At 47.1% G+C, this 16,351-nt stretch overlaps 1 protein-coding gene across 2 annotated transcripts; it reads left to right on the forward strand.

Moving 5' to 3' along the window:
- The first annotated feature begins 94 nt into the window (after positions 1 to 94).
- Positions 95 to 16,121, forward strand: PLEKHJ1 (pleckstrin homology domain containing J1). 2 transcript variants are annotated; one of them, XM_031948115.1, is made up of 6 exons: positions 95 to 224; positions 2,190 to 2,257; positions 6,477 to 6,543; positions 11,215 to 11,305; positions 11,625 to 11,688; positions 15,207 to 16,121. In XM_031948115.1, the coding sequence occupies exons 1-6, from the start codon at positions 131 to 133 to the stop codon at positions 15,303 to 15,305; spliced, it is 483 nt and encodes a 160-aa protein (XP_031803975.1). In that variant the 5' UTR covers positions 95 to 130; the 3' UTR covers positions 15,306 to 16,121. The 2 variants fall into 2 exon arrangements, with proteins under 2 accessions (XP_031803975.1, XP_031803976.1); XM_031948116.1 differs by lacking the exon at positions 15,207 to 16,121 and adding an exon at positions 12,185 to 14,798.
- Positions 16,122 to 16,351: the final 230 nt, after the last annotated feature.

Here is a 16,351-nt window from a genome sequence, read left to right on the forward strand (position 1 = left end):
GAGGGGTGGAAGAAAGGAGGGGGGGGGCGGGCGAGGCGTCCGAGACGCCGGGTCCCAGGAGGCCGGGCGGGCCAGCCGGATCCCTACCGGCGGCGTCCCCTCCCCCCGCCCGCCTTTCTTCGTGGTCGAGATGCGGTATAACGAGAAGGAGCTCCAGGCGCTGTCCCGGCAGCCCGCAGAGAAGGCGGCGGAGATCGGGATGCGGGTCCCCAAAAAGGGCAGCGGTGAGAATGAAAGGGAGGCCGGGCGGGGCGGGGGCCTTGGAGGCAGTGACTCCGGCCCTAGGGGCTGCCCATCTCTGCCGGGGCCGGAGCCGCCCAGCCCCGCCCCCGGGGAAGCCCCGCCCGTTTGCCCCTTATATGATCCCCAGGGTCAACTCCCAGCCCATCAGTCTCCCCCTCCCCCCTTCAGTCTCCCCCTCCCCCCTTCAGTTTCCCCCCCCCCCCTTCAGTCTCCCCCTCCCCCATCAGTCTCCCCTCCCCCCCTTCAGTCTCCCCCTCCCCATTAGTCTCCCCTCCCCCTTCGTTTCCCCCTCCCCCATCGGTCTCCCCTCCCCATCAGTCTCCCCTCCCCCTCTCCCCTCCCCCTTCGTCCCCCTTCCCCCTTCGTCTCCCCCCCCCTTAGTCCCCTCCCCCTTCGGGTCCCCTCCCCTCAGCTCCCCCTCCCCCATCGTCTCCCCTCCCCCCTTCGTCTCCCCTCCCCCCCGTCTCCCCTCCCTGGCCCCCTCCCCCATCGGTCTCCCTCCCCTTCAATCCCCCTCCCCCCTTCGTCTCCCCTCCCCTCGTCTCCCCTCCCCATCCCTCCTGCCTTAACCTTCCCCCAGGGACAGCCCTTTGTTCGGTCTCCAGCCTCACCCCTCCTGTGCAGTCTCCCCAGCCTATGGGCCTCGCCCCCCACCATCCCGCCTGCCCGGTCCTGACTGTGCGCACACTGTGGGCTCACAGCTTGCACCTCCCCAGGCTAAGCCCGACTTCGGCCCCGGGTCCCCGCGAGCTCCTCGGCCCCGCGGCGCAGACTGAGTCCCCGGCTTAGTTAGTCCCGGGGCATGTGGCCAGTCCCCTTCATGGCCTCCTTCCCCGCAGCTACAGCCTCGCCCCCCTTCAGGCCCGAGGGCCACGCGCTTGCCGGGCTTTCTGTCCCTCAGAAACCCCAGGTTCGAATAGTGACTGATATCTGAACTTTAACCTCTTAGTTGCCTCCTCTATAAAGCAAAGGGATTCCGCAAGGTGGTCTAGGGGTGCCCCCTGCTCTAAATGTTAACTTTCTCCTCCCTCAGTCTGTTAGCCCCGACCCCCTTCCTGATCCAGGAAGGTTTCCCTAGTGCGTCTCCCACCTCCATCTAATCTTCATGGTTATATAGAGGCGGGGGGCAGGCTCTCACATGGCCTTGCAACCCCCTCCCCCAACAAACAAGTGATGGGGTCAGTCACCTCCAAGGCGGCGCAGTAGATAAGCCCTGGGAATCAAGAATTCTCTGTCAGGAGCTCCAGGGCGACCTCAGAGGATGCTTCCTGTTTGCCTCAGTCTCCTCATCTGTCAAATGGAAGGAAATGGCAACCCGCCCCTGGATCTGTCAGGGCCACCCCGGAGGGTCACAAGAATCAGACATGATGGGGCTTCCAGGGGTCGCTGTCCCAACAAGCCAAGCACCCCCAGACAGAATCTCACAGTGTGACACCCCCGGCTCCCCGGGCCCCCTGCCCTGGAGAACCTCCCCGGCGCCTCTCTTTCAGACTTCCCAGAGAAGGTCCTCCACCCTAGGGCCCGTCCCACTCCACCCCAGGCCTGCTCCCTCCAGATGGTCCCACTTCCTTCTCTGCCTTTGAATGGGACTCCTCCTTTTAGAGGGCCTTTGTCCTTGGTTTGGGTCGCGGCGTTCCTGAGGGGCCACAGTAGGAACTGGGGCTCGAGGACTTCCACCCTCTGGGATGAGAGGAGGGTGTAGGGGCCAGGAATTGTATTTTTTGGATTTTCCACTTAGTTTTATTCCTGTTCTGCCAGCCCCCAAGATCAGACTCTGCTCTCCAAGACACAATGTGTTTTTCCCCGGACTAGGGAAGGTTAGGGAAATTCTAATAAAGGATGCTAATATTTGGGGGAGAAGCCCGATCTTACCTGCGGTGCTTGAGGCTCTCCGGGACTTCCCTGCAACACCCAACTTCCACATTCTTTTTTGATCTTTCCCCCAGTGGTGAAACGGAGACTGGTGAAGCTGGTGGTGAATTTCCTCTTTTATTTCCGGACAGATGAAGCAGAGGTAGGAGGCTCCTGGGCCACGGTCTCTGATAATCTGAAATTTTTTCCAAGTGTTTCCCTATATATATAGCACCATGGAGTTTCTAAGCAAAGGGGACCGTTGTTCCTAGAATATTTTGATCCAGAAAAAAACCTTAGCAATAATATCATCTGATTCAGAGTGTCACATACTTGGCCCACAACACTCCTGAGTAGCGCTCCAACCAGATTAACATTCATTTGGGAAAAAATATTGAACAAAATAAATAGAAATATAACAACATAGATGATGTTACTCGATGGTTTTCTAAATCAGTATGTGACCCAGACAGATCCATAGGTGCTCTGTTTCTATATTTCTAGTATAGAATAAAGCCAGGTTGTAAAAGAACTTTAAAAGCTCAGTTATGTGGTTTATATCAGCCAGTAAAACCACTAGACGTAGTTAAATATGGGAATCACGTTGACATTCTTGGTAAACAGTGGCAAACAGTATATAGGATGGCCTACAATGGGGAGAAGTTTGAGGTATTGAATCCAATGAGGGGCTGATGTAGTAATTTTGGGGAGATGTGATGAAGACCCAAATGAACAGGATATGTTATGAATAGAGAGAAGAATAAGAATGGAGAAATATTGTGAAGAGAAAAAGAGCAAAATATGATGACTGGTTGGAAATGTGAGATGAGTATGAATGAGGAGTCCAAGAGAATGCTGAGTCGCAAACCTGGGAGATTAGAAGTTTGATGAGGCCTTCCGCAGACATAGGGAAACTTGAAAAGGAGATGATTTAGGGCAAGGAGTTTTTGACATTTGGGGGCATTATGCATCTCTTAGAATAATGATTTTAAGTACATAATATAAATTAACAAGATTTCAAAAGAAATCAATTATATTGAAATAAAGTTATCAAAATAATTTTTTTTTTTATAGTTACAGACTCCAGGTTAAGAGCCCCTTGTGTGGAAAGATAATAAATTCAGTTGTTGACCTGTTGAAAATGAGCTAACCACAATGCAGTCAGAGGGTGTGCCGAGGAGATTGAGGAGAAGTGGTTAGCTCCCAGCCAAAACTGGGAGAAGAGGGACTATCCAGAAGAAAGAGTGGTCACTTGCAACAGATAGGTCAAGAAGAATGAAAATTAGAAAAGACCATTGTATTTGACTTTTTAATCTCTTGCTTTTCACTCATCTCAGTCATGTCTGTCCCTTCGTGACTCCATTTGAGGTTTTCTTGGCAAAGTTACTGGAGCGGTTTGCACTTCTTTCTCCAGCTTATTTTACAGATGAGGAAAGTGAGGCAAACAGGGTTAACCCTGTAATTTGCCCAATGTCACATGGCTAGGAAATGTCTGAATCCAGATTTTTTTCTTTTTTCCTTTAAAAAAATAGTATTTTGGTTTTTTTTCCCAATTAATGTAAAGATAGTTTTCAAAATTCACTTTTGTAAGTGTTTTTTTCTTTTTATGAGTTACAGATTTTTCCCCTCTTCTGTTTTTTTCCCCCTATATCAATCTAATATAGACTGTACATGTACTATCATATTAAACACATTTCCACATTAGTCATGTTGTAAAAGAAGAATCAGAATAAAAAGGGAAAACCAAGAGAAAGAAAAAACAAAAAAAATGAAAGTAGAATGTTTAAATCTGCTTCCAGACTCCATATGAATTTAGGTTTTTGGACTTGGGGGCCCATTGCTCTGTCCACTCTGCCAGTTAGCTATAGCTATAGTTTATTGGCATTTGATTTGGCGATTAAGAAATCATGAACAAGATGTGTGAGAACCGTTTCATTTGAGTGATGAGCAAAAGCCAGATTAAGAGGTGACTGAGGAGTAAAGAAGTATAATATTGAGCAGACAACTTTTTCCTAAAGTTCTAGGAGAGCAAAGATAAAGGATGATAAATTGAGGGCAGAGTAAGGTGGGTGAAAGGTTTTTAAAGTTGGGGAACCTTGGTCATGTTTGAAGAGAGTCTGGAAGGAGCCATGTGGAGAGGTAAAAATGTCAAGAGAGAGATTGAGGAGGAAATCTGCTAGGGGAGATGGAAGGAGCTGGGAACTTGTTAGGGAGCCAGCCCTGATAGGGAGATGGGCCCTTTTTGTTGAAGATAGAAGTAGAGGAGAAGAGGGAATGGTGTCAGAGGGTTATTTGGGAAAAGAGTAGTGAGAAGAGTGCATTAAGTAAAGGAGGGCCTCTCCTGAGAAAGGTCAGGGAATGTGCAGAAGGCTTGAGGGGGAAGAAAAGGCTTGGGAAGGCTTTTAATGCTCTTTCCCTTAAACCAGTTGTTCTCAGACTTTTGCTCTCAGTATTATACTATTAAAAATTAATGAGCATCTGTCCAAAGAGTTGTTTATGTGGATTATATTTATATATATTTATCATGTTAGGAAAAAACCTAATTTTAAATTGTATACCCTCTGAAAGGTTTCAGAGACTTCCAGGATCCTCTGGACCATACTTTGAGAATCATTGGCTAAGGCAAGCTATCAAGCTATCAACTCCCATTGGAGTTTGTGGGCTTGTAGATGTGTCCGGTGTTTTAGGTTATTGTTTATTTTTATAACTATGCTTCTACATAATTGGTTTTCTTTGTAACCCTGTGGTTTTTATTTTTATTCAATTAAAAACATCTTTTTTGCAAAGGGCTCCAAAGACAAAAAACTAACAAAAAAAGATTAAGCTCCCTTGCTTTATATGTTCTCAGTCACCACCCAAGCAGTCTCTCAAAGACAGTTTTAGAAAACATGGAGAATTTCCCCAGTGTGCATGATGAAAATATTTCTGAAAGTTAAAGAATCTTTGGAAATGTTTTATTGGAGCTAGGTTTTTTAAAAACTCATTGAGTAAAAAGGCGCCCTTGGGGCAGGCTTCCTTGCCTGGGGGTAGGATTTGAGACACTCCTCCCTTCACCTGGGCCATCCAGATGCTGTGGCCAAGCGGTAGGTGGGACTATGTATGTGGCAGAAGTCACCTGGGCCCCAGGCTCGTAGCACACGTGGGTACTGGGGCAGTGCCCTCCTCCAGAGCCCTGGAGGGCATGGAAGGTCAGGGCCAGCAAGTGAAGAGCTAGGTCCCAGAAGGCGCCAAGTGCCTTCTTCCCCACAGGCTTCTTTTCTCAGAAGAAATGAAGTGTGCCAACGGTTGTGCCCTCTTGTGTGCCCCTAGTACTTAACCTAGGATTTGAACCCAAGGCCTCTCCCTCCAAACGGAGGGCGTCATGGTCACTGCATTGACTTGCAGGGATCCGAGCTCCCTTTAGAGATCGGGGCCTGGCCACAGAGGGAGGCGGGGTGATGTGGGGCTCCCTCTGGCCAAAGTAGCCCAGGCCGCCTCCTAGCAGGAGCCTCATGAGGAGCTTCTTTCTATTTCTCCCACCATGATGGGTGGGCATTTTTTTTTAGCATTTCCTGGAGACATCACCCAGAAAATTTCAGATGGGGAGCAATTAAAAATGGGACTCAGAAAAGGGAAATGACTCGCTGGGGCCCCAGAACCAGGCTTTGGCAGGTCTGGGCACATCCAGCTCCCGTGTCATTGTTCTTTCCCATGATCCTCCTCCTCATTATCTGCCCTCTCGGGTGTTGTTCTAGGTGAGTCACAGGGATCCCTCCAGCCTCACCTCCAGGCTCCCCTCCCCCCTTCCTTAGGGCAGTTCAAGGTCATGGGAGACGTGTGACTGGGGATGGGCCTAGTACAAAGAAGCCCTAGTCCAGCTGCCCTCCATAAGGGCCAAGCACCTGCTGGGTGGGGGGAGGGGGAGTTTAGGATGCAAGGGGGCCCAAAGGAGGTGAAAGCTGCAGGTGGATCCTAGCCCTGTGACCCACCAACTGAATGACTCTGACAGATCTGATTGAGGAGTGTGCCCCTCCTCCTTCCTCAGCCCCGAGCCTGGGGCTGGCCCGGGGTGTCCTGCGGGCCCAGCTTATACCATTAGCGTGGTGGCCGTTCCCCTTGGGGATCCCCTGCAGAAAGCCTGACTACATCAGGGATGACAGGGATGAGCCTGGCTGTGGTCCCAGCACTGTGCACAGTGCCCCTGCTGCAGCCTGTTGGGCCTTCAGTGCCCGCAGGGAGCTGGCATCCCGGCTCTTCCCAGAGGCCCTCACATCTGTCAGCCTCTCGGGGTTACATCTCACACTTCTAGATGGAATGATTTCTTGTTCTGTCCAGATTGCTGGGTCCCAAGCCAGGGCTGCTTAACTGAACTTTCTCCTTTTTCCTCTGTTCTGGCCTGCCAGCCCATTGGAGCCCTGCTTCTGGAACATTGCCGGATTACCAAGGAAGAGCCAAGTGGCTTCTCTATCAGTGAGTCTGGAAGGATGCCTGGGGGGAGGTGGGCTCCTGGACATCCTGGCACCTCATCTGTGTGGAGCCAGGACCTGGAAAGCTCTCGAACCTTGGGGAAGGGCGCTGCAGGGCTCTCTGTTTCCTCTTGGCCATTCGGGGGTCCCCCATATGCCTGGCAGGGGAAGAGGAACTGAGCCGCTTGAGCCCCACCTCTTCCCCCAGCATTGCCCCAACCTCTGCTCAGGGCCTTTGATCCTGGCCCAGCCCAGCTCCTCACCCTCAGCCCAGACTGCCCTGCCTGGGTGGCTTGACCTTGCGATAACAGAGGCTCCAGGCTGGCTCCTCCCAGTCCTCCCAAGAAACAAGTGCCCTTTGTAGGAGAGATCTGCCGCACCCAGGGCTCTCCTTCTTTTCAAGGGCGCCTAGAGCTCTCAGCCTTGGCCCGCTGCAGCCGGGGCACCCACCTGGGGATGTCCCCAGGCCTTACACCTTCACAGGGACTCACCTCATTGCCCCGGTTCTTCGGGAGGACCAGTAACCCTTTCCCCCACTTAACACCTGGGATAATGCCCTTTCTCGGCCATCAGATTATATTCCCTTGTAGGAGGTGCCCACAGTACAGTAAAGCTGGCCTGGCACAGCAGGCTGGAAGGTCACCAAGGTGTGATGGGGATAGGGTGGGGACAGAGGGGAACCACAGAGAACCAGGGTTCAAAATTGTGACAGCATGTTTATCCCTGAGCAAATCATTCCCCTCCAGGAGCCCCTGGAATGAGGGGATTGGGCTAAATCATCAGCTCGGAAACTCTCGGATCTCAAGACCGCTTCCATACACAGCTATAATTCTGCCTTTTGAACCTTCTCTTTGGACTAAAGCATTGCCTTTTTCTAGATGTCTTTTTTACAGTAAAGATACTTTGGAAGGGGAATTTGTTGAGGCTTTAAATCCTGCTAGGTGTGTCTAGGCACTGAATCTCAGAATTGGAGGAGCCCTTAGAAGCCATCTACCCCATCATCGATGCAGCTTCTAAATCATAACCTATAATCTTTCTGGAATATCCTCCCCTTAGCCAGCTCATTCTATAATAGTCATGCCTCCTGTTCTTACTCTATTGTCTGAACCTAAACACCCAGTCATTCCTCAGTGACAGTTCAGGAAACACTTTAAAACAGCCACTATGCTTCCAACATTCTCATTTCCTTTTATGGCACTGGAATCATCCTGGTCTCATCCCCACAGGGACCTTTCTGAAAAAAGTAGCCACAGAGTAGTACCAAACCCCCCCCCCCCAAAAAAAAAAAATCCAAAAAACCCCGACTCTATTATGCATCTTTTGGATCAGTTTTTGAGCATGTCATATGTCTGACCTCCTAGAATATGTGGCTCACTAAAGTACTGACACTTGTTGTCTGAGCACATTTCTTTTTTTCTTATTTATTTATTTATTTACAAAGCATATGCATGGGTAATTTTTCCAACATTGACCCTTGCAAAACCTTTCGTTCCAAATTTTCCCCTCCTTCCTCCCACCCCCTTCTCCAGATGGCAGGTGACTACTACTGCGTATTAAATATGTTGAAATACATGTTAAATCCAATATATGTATACATATTTATAGTTATCTTGCTGCACAAGAAAAGTCAGATCAAGAAGGAAGGAAAAGAAAAACTGAGAAAGAAAACAAAATGCAAGCAAATAACAGAGAGTTATATGAGTCCATACTCATTTCCCATAGTCCTCTCTCTGGGTGTAGATGGCTCTTCATTACTGCATAAGTGGAACTGGTTTGAGTCATGTCAATATTGAAGAGAGCCACGTCCATCAGAATTGATTGTCCTATAGTAACCTTGTTACCATGTATAATGATCTCCTGATCCTGCTTGTTTCACTCAGCTTCAGTTCATGTAAGTCTCTCCAGGCCTCTCTGAAATCATCCTGCTGGTCATTTCTTATAAAACAATAATATCCCATAATATTCATGTACCATAATTTATTCAGCCATTCTCCAACTGATGGGTATCCTTTCAGTTTCCAGTTTCTTGCCACTGCAAAAAAGGGCTGCCACAAACATTTTTGCACATACAGGTCCCTGTCCCTCCTTTAAGGTCTCTTTGGGATATAAGCCCACTAGAAACACTGCTGGGTCAAAGGGTATTCACAGTTTGATAACCCTTTGGGCATAGCTCCAGATTCCTTTCCAGAATTTTTGGATCAATTCATAACTCCACTAACAATGTATTAGTGTCCCAGTTTTCCCACATCCCCTCTAACATTCGTCATTATCTTTTCCTGTCATGTTAGCCAATCTGAAAGGTGTGTAGCGATATCTCAGAGTTGTCTTAATTTGCGTTTCTCTGATCACTAGTGATTTGGAGTGTCTTTTCATGTGACTACATATAGTTTTAATTTTATTTAATTTAATTTTAATCTGAAAATTGTCTCCACTGATCTGACAGGTAGACTATCATTTGTTCTTCTAATTTGTTTATAGTATCACTCTTTTATGTCTACATCATGAACCCATTTCGATCTGAACTGGTATAGGGTGTTACATATGGGTCATTGCCTAGTTTTTGCCATACTAGTTTCCAATTTTCCCAGCAGTTTTTTTTTTTTTTTTTATCAAATAGTGAATTCTTATCCCAAAAGCAGGGGCCTTTGGATTTGTCAAACACTAGATTGCTATAGTTATTGACTATTTTGTCCTGTGAACCTAATCTATTCCACTGACCAACTGCTCTATTTCTTAATCAGTACCAAATGGTTTTGATGACTGTTGCTTTATAAAATAGTTTTAGATCTGGCACAGCTAGGCCACCTTCATTTGCTTTTCTCTTCATTAGTTCCTTTGAAATTCTTGACCTTTTGTTCTTCCAGATGGATTTTGTTATTTTTCCTAGGTCACTAAAATAGTTTTTTGGGAGTTTGATTGGTATCACACTAAATAAATAGATTAGTTTAGGGAGTATTGTCACTTTTATTATATTTGTGTCTCAGCACATTTAAAACTCATATGTAAGTCTTTTCTCTTGTTAAATTTCATTTTGTTTAGTCTTACTATTGTCTGCCGGTCTAGTAATTCTTTCATTTTTTCCCTTATTTTTAGCAATCTTGGCTTTTCAAATTTTGAATTCTAAATTCTCTCCCCCTCCCTCCCTCCCTCTCATCCCTTCCCTACCCATTGAGAAGGCAAGCTGTGTGTGCTATCAGCCATACATGTGAAACCATGCAAAACGTTTCCATATTAGCTAAATCATTTAAAAAAAAAAAAGAAAGAAAGAAAACACTTTGCACTCAGAATTGATCAGTTCTCTCTCTCTCTCTGGAGATGGATACCATTTTGGAATTGTTTTGGATCATTGCAATCATAGTAGCCAGATCTTTCACATCTGATAATCATTATAACACTACTGTCACTGTGCACAATGGTGCAGGATGATTGCCTAGTTCTTTTTCTAGTAACCCTTTCAAAAATGTTAATGACTTAGGACTAGAACTCACCAGGCTGTCTCCTAGGAATGACCATTTCTCTATCTCACATTATTCTTGTGATAAGGATTTTTGTTAGGGATCAAAGTAACTCACCACACTTTCAAAGTGTCTACCTTATCTTTCTTGTTATTACTTTGAGAGGTTATGTATTGTTTTTCTGCCTATATTTGCATGCAAAGTATCTTTTCTGTTCTGCTACTGAATAAAAGCTACTTAAAACATTTTAAAAAATAATAAAATATCTAATTCTTCTAGTTTGAAAACCAGGCTGTTTGCCCATTTCCAGGCCCAACAACTCCGTTCTCCATGACTTCTATGAGCAGCAGTAGTCCAGAAAGCCAATGCTTTCATTTCTGGGATACCATTCATCTATGCTGGTGATTTGATTCATCTCACTTATCCTGAGTTTGGTTCAGTTCATTTTTGTTCTTCCCTTTCCAGGCCAAAGGATCTACTTTGTAGAGGAAACAGGACAAAAATAGAAGTGAAGTGGTCGTATTTCTGTTTGTTGCTCTTATCTTTGTGGCTATGACAGTCAGGGGTCAGAGAATGAGCAGAAAGGTCAGGCTGTCAGCTTTCTGTCATCTTGCCTCTCCTAACTTGGGGCCATTTTTGTTACCTTCTGCATACATCTGACAGGGCTCTGCTGTTGCTCCTATTTCCTCTCTCAGTTCTCTTTGTTCCATCCTGTATATTTGATGAACCACGCCTGTTTCTTAGCCTCCCTTCCCTTCTTTATGACCGGTGGTGGCTGGTTCTCCAAGCTGTGGTATGGAGCTCCTGTTGTGTTTGAATCCTGGGCACGTGCAAACTCATGGAAAGCTGGTCCCCTCACGTTGCCGAGGTCATCTCCACCTCTTGGACCAGCCTTGGTCCAGGGTTGAAAGAGAATTGTATTGAGAATCACCATGTCCTGCACTGCTTCTAGGCTGGGGAGGTCTCCCCTCAGCTGCTCACGCTTTCCTAGGAGAGACTTTTTCCGATCTAGATGCGTGAAGACCTGCGTCTATGACAGCTGCTTCTGCTCTGGGCCAGCTTCCAACTCCAGATGTTCTTGGGGAGGAAGCAGGAAAGGCTTGTCGTCAGGGTTGCTTCCCGGCTGCTGCCCTGGCAGGTGGCCCAGTGTGGTACCCCTCGGCCAGGCTTGCTGTTGGCTATTCCCGGCTCAGAGGGCCCCCTCTCTCTTGCGCTAACAGGTTTCATTGAGGAACCCGACAGGAAGTACTACTTTGAGTGCAGCAGTGAGGAGCAATGTCAGGAGTGGATTGATGCCCTGAGAAGAGCGAGGTGGGTTTGGGGGCTGGGTGAAGAGATGTAGAGTTGATGGTAGACCTCGAGACTTTCATTAATGTGGTAGAGAATGGGTATTCTGTGGCAGGGGAAGGGTGTCTGGGGGGGAGAGGGGAGGTGCAGAGAAGCAGGCACAAGCTAAACACATACCTGAAATTGGGTCTTCTGGGCACCTTTCCTTCAGAGCCGCAGGTCTCGTGGAGGTGTGTGGACATTAGCAGTCCCCTTTTTGTTATTAAGCTGTCTAATTCTATTAAGATTGTCTAGGAACCCACAGCCTCCCTGACTCCCCTTCTTTGTGCTTCTTGCTTCCCAGCTATGAGTTCATGCGGAGAAGCCTCATCTTTTATAGGAATGAGATCCGGAAGATGACGGGAAAGGTTAGTATCCCAGGAGGGGACCTTATCATCTTGAAATCCAGGTTTCTGTTACACTTTGATCCTGGTTGTGAGGCCTGGGCTTTGATGGCTTTCCCAAACACCCTTGGTCGGCGGGCCAAGATAATAGGAGGGACAAAGGTTTAGATCTGGAGCTTTGCAGGAGGGGCTCTGTTCCTGGACACAGAGCACCATAATTCTTGCCACCTGACCCTCGGTGGTCTGCACTCACCTCCTTCAGGATTATTTAACCTCAGTCCTCTTTATGGACTATTTCTGAAAGTTCATTTTGGCCTTCATTTACAAATGGGAAACCATGGGATTTTGAACTGCAACCCCCCCACATCCTCACCCCCCCCATCTGTGTCCCCCAAATTCAGTGTGGAAACAAGAACTGTACTGGTACCTAGTTAGTGAAAAGCGAGTCCCTCCTTCCTCTCCCCCTGGGTTATGGAATGGCTCTCTGCGGATGTTCCCTGGAGACTCTTCTCTCCCCCAGGACCCCCTGGAGCAGTACGGCATCTCTGAGGAGGCCAGGTTCCAGCTGAACGCTCCCCAGGCATGAGCATCTCTGCTAAGGAGGAAGTCCACCTTGTCTGCTCCCTGCTAGCACTCACCCCAGTGACTATGGGAGGAGGGGAAGGGGGGAGGGGAAGAAAGGATTTTTCAGACCTCAGGTCTTCTGCAGCAGCAACCCTCATCCTAGGACTGGCGGGGGATGCCTGGGTCATTTCAGCCCAGTCTGGGCCCAGCAGGAGGAAGGCCTTTTCCCTCCCCGATTCCTCTCCTTCCCTGGCCCCAGAGGCTGTGAGCCTGCTATGTGGCCTTGGACAAGTCACTTCCTTAGCTACAAAAGCGGGCAGACAGGTCTTGTGAGATCCCATGCCAGGTGGGCCAGAGGCGAGAGGAAAAGGTAGAATAGGGCTGGCAAAAGGCTCTTGGGACACTGGGGGCCACCCTCCAACCTGAGAGCTGGGCTCTCCTCTGAGGTCTGTCAAGTCTCCTCCAACATTGTGGGGGCAGCTGAAACCCAAAAGGGGTGCCATGATGTTGGCCCCAGGATCCCTAAGCTAAGAGGGTGCTTGGGGAAGCAGGGTGAAGGTGGCCTTGAGCCAAGGGTGCATGTCTCTGCCCAGGTTGTTTTGGCAGTAGAGGCTCTGGATTTCTGCCTCCCTGTCTACTTGAATGTATGCTACTAGATGATGCTGTGAATGGGGTGGCAAGCCCCATGTGATGCTTGTATTCTCCCTTTGGGTGCTCTCCACCACCTGCAAACTTTCCTTTCCATTTCTGCTTCGGTTCCCTCAGGGAAGTGGTTCTCCAGGTACTGTGCTAGGAAGGTTCTTGTGAATTTGGAATAAATGTCTTTTTTTCCAAGATGCCTTTATAACACTCCTCTGTAGTTAGAAGAAAGGCCGGCTTGGGCCCCGTCCCTCCCAGGGCCCCAAGAGCAACCACAGAGAATCCAGTTTCACACTCCCTGGACAGAAAGCAGACTCTCAGTCAAGTGAGAGCAGACTTCCAAAAACACTGGCTAGTCTTCCCTCCATCCCAGACCAGAAATGCCCATCTGTCTCAGGAGGACCTTGGACAGAGCAGGGGCAGTGGCTGGAAGACCTGAAGGCGGGAAATGAGAAGGCAACAGGTCAGCCTTCCCCAGTGAGGGAAGCTCATGAGGCCATTAGGGATCTCCCTCAAATCTCAGTGCAGGCAGACCGGCTTCCTGCTTTACTTCTCAGGCTCCATTTCCATTTCCTTTAGGGAGGAGTTGGGATGGGCTCTAGGAAGCTGCTGGATTCCCATCCTACCAAAGGCAATGGACCCAATGGCTGAAAGTGAGCCCCAAGTATGACTTCCCCATCAGTGACAGGTTCAGAGAACGCGAGAGTATTGTGTAAGAGAGAAAAATACAGTCAGGGTTCCATCTACATGTTTAATTTTAAGGCAGCTTTATTGGGGTTAAGGAGGAAGGGGAAAATATCGCCTAGGTGAGGATTAAAAAAAAAGGCTGCCAGGTAAGCCCTGGGTTTGGATGCGTGTGTGTGTGCACATGTGTGAGATGGCGTGATCCAATCACATTAGAGCACCCAGTTTTTATTTATCTGGAGTGGTGAGAGGGTTGGAGAGAGGGGAAAGGTCCCATGTGGTCTTCTCAAGTATGGACATTATAACATAGGGATCTGTGATAAGAAAATGAGCCATCACATTCCTATCATCTAATTTTGATACTGAATTAAAGTTCCCATTAAAAACAGATACAAGTGAAAATAAATATTTTATTTTGAGTCTAGAGGTGGAAATGGAGAATGTTAGGGATTTCCCATGGGAAAGGATGCTTAAACAAACAGGCTGAAGAGGGAAGCAAAATAGTGATACATTTAAAATAGATTTTTAATATAAAGGCAAAACTTAAAAGCGTCTTCTCAATTACAAATTAAGATCAACATGAGGAACTGAAACAGAAGGGAAAAATCTTTTAAATTCTGAACTGTGAAGAATTAATTACAAACATGAAAGGGGAAAAAGGATCAGGATTAACTACTTCCTACTAAAAATGAACGGAATGACAATGTATGACATAAATTAAGGGAAACAATTTGAATTTTAAATAAGTCACAAATTCATAGGCTAAAGCATAAACTAATTACTATTGACTAGGAAACATCCCATAGCACATGTCCTAAGCAAGACGTGGGGAGTGTGTGTGTGTGGGGAGGTGTTTTTCATCCATTCTGGGAAAGGGATTGGTTTAGTTAACTTCAAAGTTTCACAAATCAATTCCCAAACAATGTAATTTCATGACCCGTTTCATTTCCTTTAACAATCCTCTGCTCTTCGATAGCTCTAAATCCCATATCTAAAAACCAACTGGAAAGAACAAAGACCAAAGTGTTTTCATAAAACCAAAACTTGACCATTTAGCTAAAGGGACTTCAAACCCCTAATTCTCTCATGAGCTAATAAAGATATTTTTCCCTTCCCCTGTTCTTATAAAGCACCTTTTTGAAAGGCTGATCTCAGTGAAGCAAATAGATGTGCCTTAGAGTCACAGGGCAACCTGAAGGGATAATAATGTTCAATATATCTTAATTATTTGTCAGCATTTAAAGTAACACACACATTTTTCCTTCAAGGAGTGAAAAAATTTTTTTCAATCCCTAAAGAGTTTCACAAATAGCATGTACTGGGAGTATAATTCAGTTTAATCTTAGGTGTTATGTTCTAGTAGCCACAGTAATATCCTGTACAGCAATACTCAAGTCAGTGTGTATGTGTGTGAGAGAGAGAATATGTGTATGTGTACACATTTTTTTAAGATGTAGAGTATAAACAAAAATGGTAACTCATCCAACATGTTTGTGAAACAATCAGCCACCATTCAAAGGGCTGTGCAGTGTGTGTGTGTGTGTGTGTGTGTAGGACTCCCAATATCTTAAGATAAACATATATTAACTTAAGGAGTCCTTTTCCATTTTAGTGCTATAATGACAAGTCACAGAGACTGATTTTTTTCCTTCTAGCCCACTGGAATTGAGTGCAGGAAAGAGGAGGGCCTACTGGGAAGGGCAGAGATATCACCTAATAGCTTTTGGCCAGGAGGAGGTGGGGGAAGGACCTAGAAGAGGAAGATCGGTGTCTGGTCACTGAGGCTGGAGATAAGTGTTGATACCTTGAAACTCGATGTTCCTTAACAAAGGAGGCCAAAAAGGAAAGGAACAATAGACCTACTTTGTGCAGAGAGATGTGATGATTCCAAGCTCATCTATCCACAGCTTAGCACCTGGGAGCAAGGAGAGCACCAACTTTATAGGAAGGAGAGAGGGGACAATTTCCCTCTTGATATTAAGTTTCTTTTAAAAGCTGATAATAGCACCATCTTAAAAACTGGTCTTTTGCTCTTAAGCCCAAATCAACTGTGTAAATATCCCACAGGGTTCAGACCAATCCTGTTTCGCCATTCCCCACAGTGAGGGGGAGGGCCTCTTCCAGTTATGCCAGAAAACAGGTGGGAAGTGTCCAGCAGCGCCCTGTACCAAGTTGTGGTCACGTCAACATCGCCTAAGGCTTAAGGGAACTGCCAGGGCCTTCACAGGGAGCTGGGGGCCAGAAGGTGAGCAGAAAGGAAAAAAGGAGGCACTCCTGCCAATGTGACAGGCTTTCTCCATCCAGTAGACTACAGGCAGGCAAAGCTGGTAAAAAATCAAAACAAGATCAAGTTTCTGGGGTCCGTCTGTTGGTTTTTGGAGAGGACACTGAGGTTCTGCTGCTCTCCCTTTGCGGACTGCATCCAAGCCCCAGGATGAAGCTTTAAGTCTCCAATGGTTATCAACTTGGGCAAAGCAGGGCTACTCTAAGGATCCAACAGTTCATAGCCCCTCCAGAGACGATGGATCTACTGAAGGTGAAGATGGACTAAGAATATGTTCCAGAGAATATGACTCAAGGAAAAATGACCAGGAATATATTATATATGAGGGCCTAATGCAGGAATACCTTTAATAACATGCCCAAAGGGAGCTAAGACTCCTTCCAACATGGACTCAGGGCAGCTGACAAAGAAAGCCAGCCATCCTTCACTTCTGCTCAACAATAATCCTGGCCAAAATATAATAAAAATCAAGGGAGGGGGCAGACCAGGCCAACCAGAGACAGACACAGATCAGAA

This window comes from Sarcophilus harrisii, chromosome 1 (assembly GCF_902635505.1).
Source record: "Sarcophilus harrisii chromosome 1, mSarHar1.11, whole genome shotgun sequence".
NCBI classification, from domain to species: domain Eukaryota; kingdom Metazoa; phylum Chordata; class Mammalia; order Dasyuromorphia; family Dasyuridae; genus Sarcophilus; species Sarcophilus harrisii.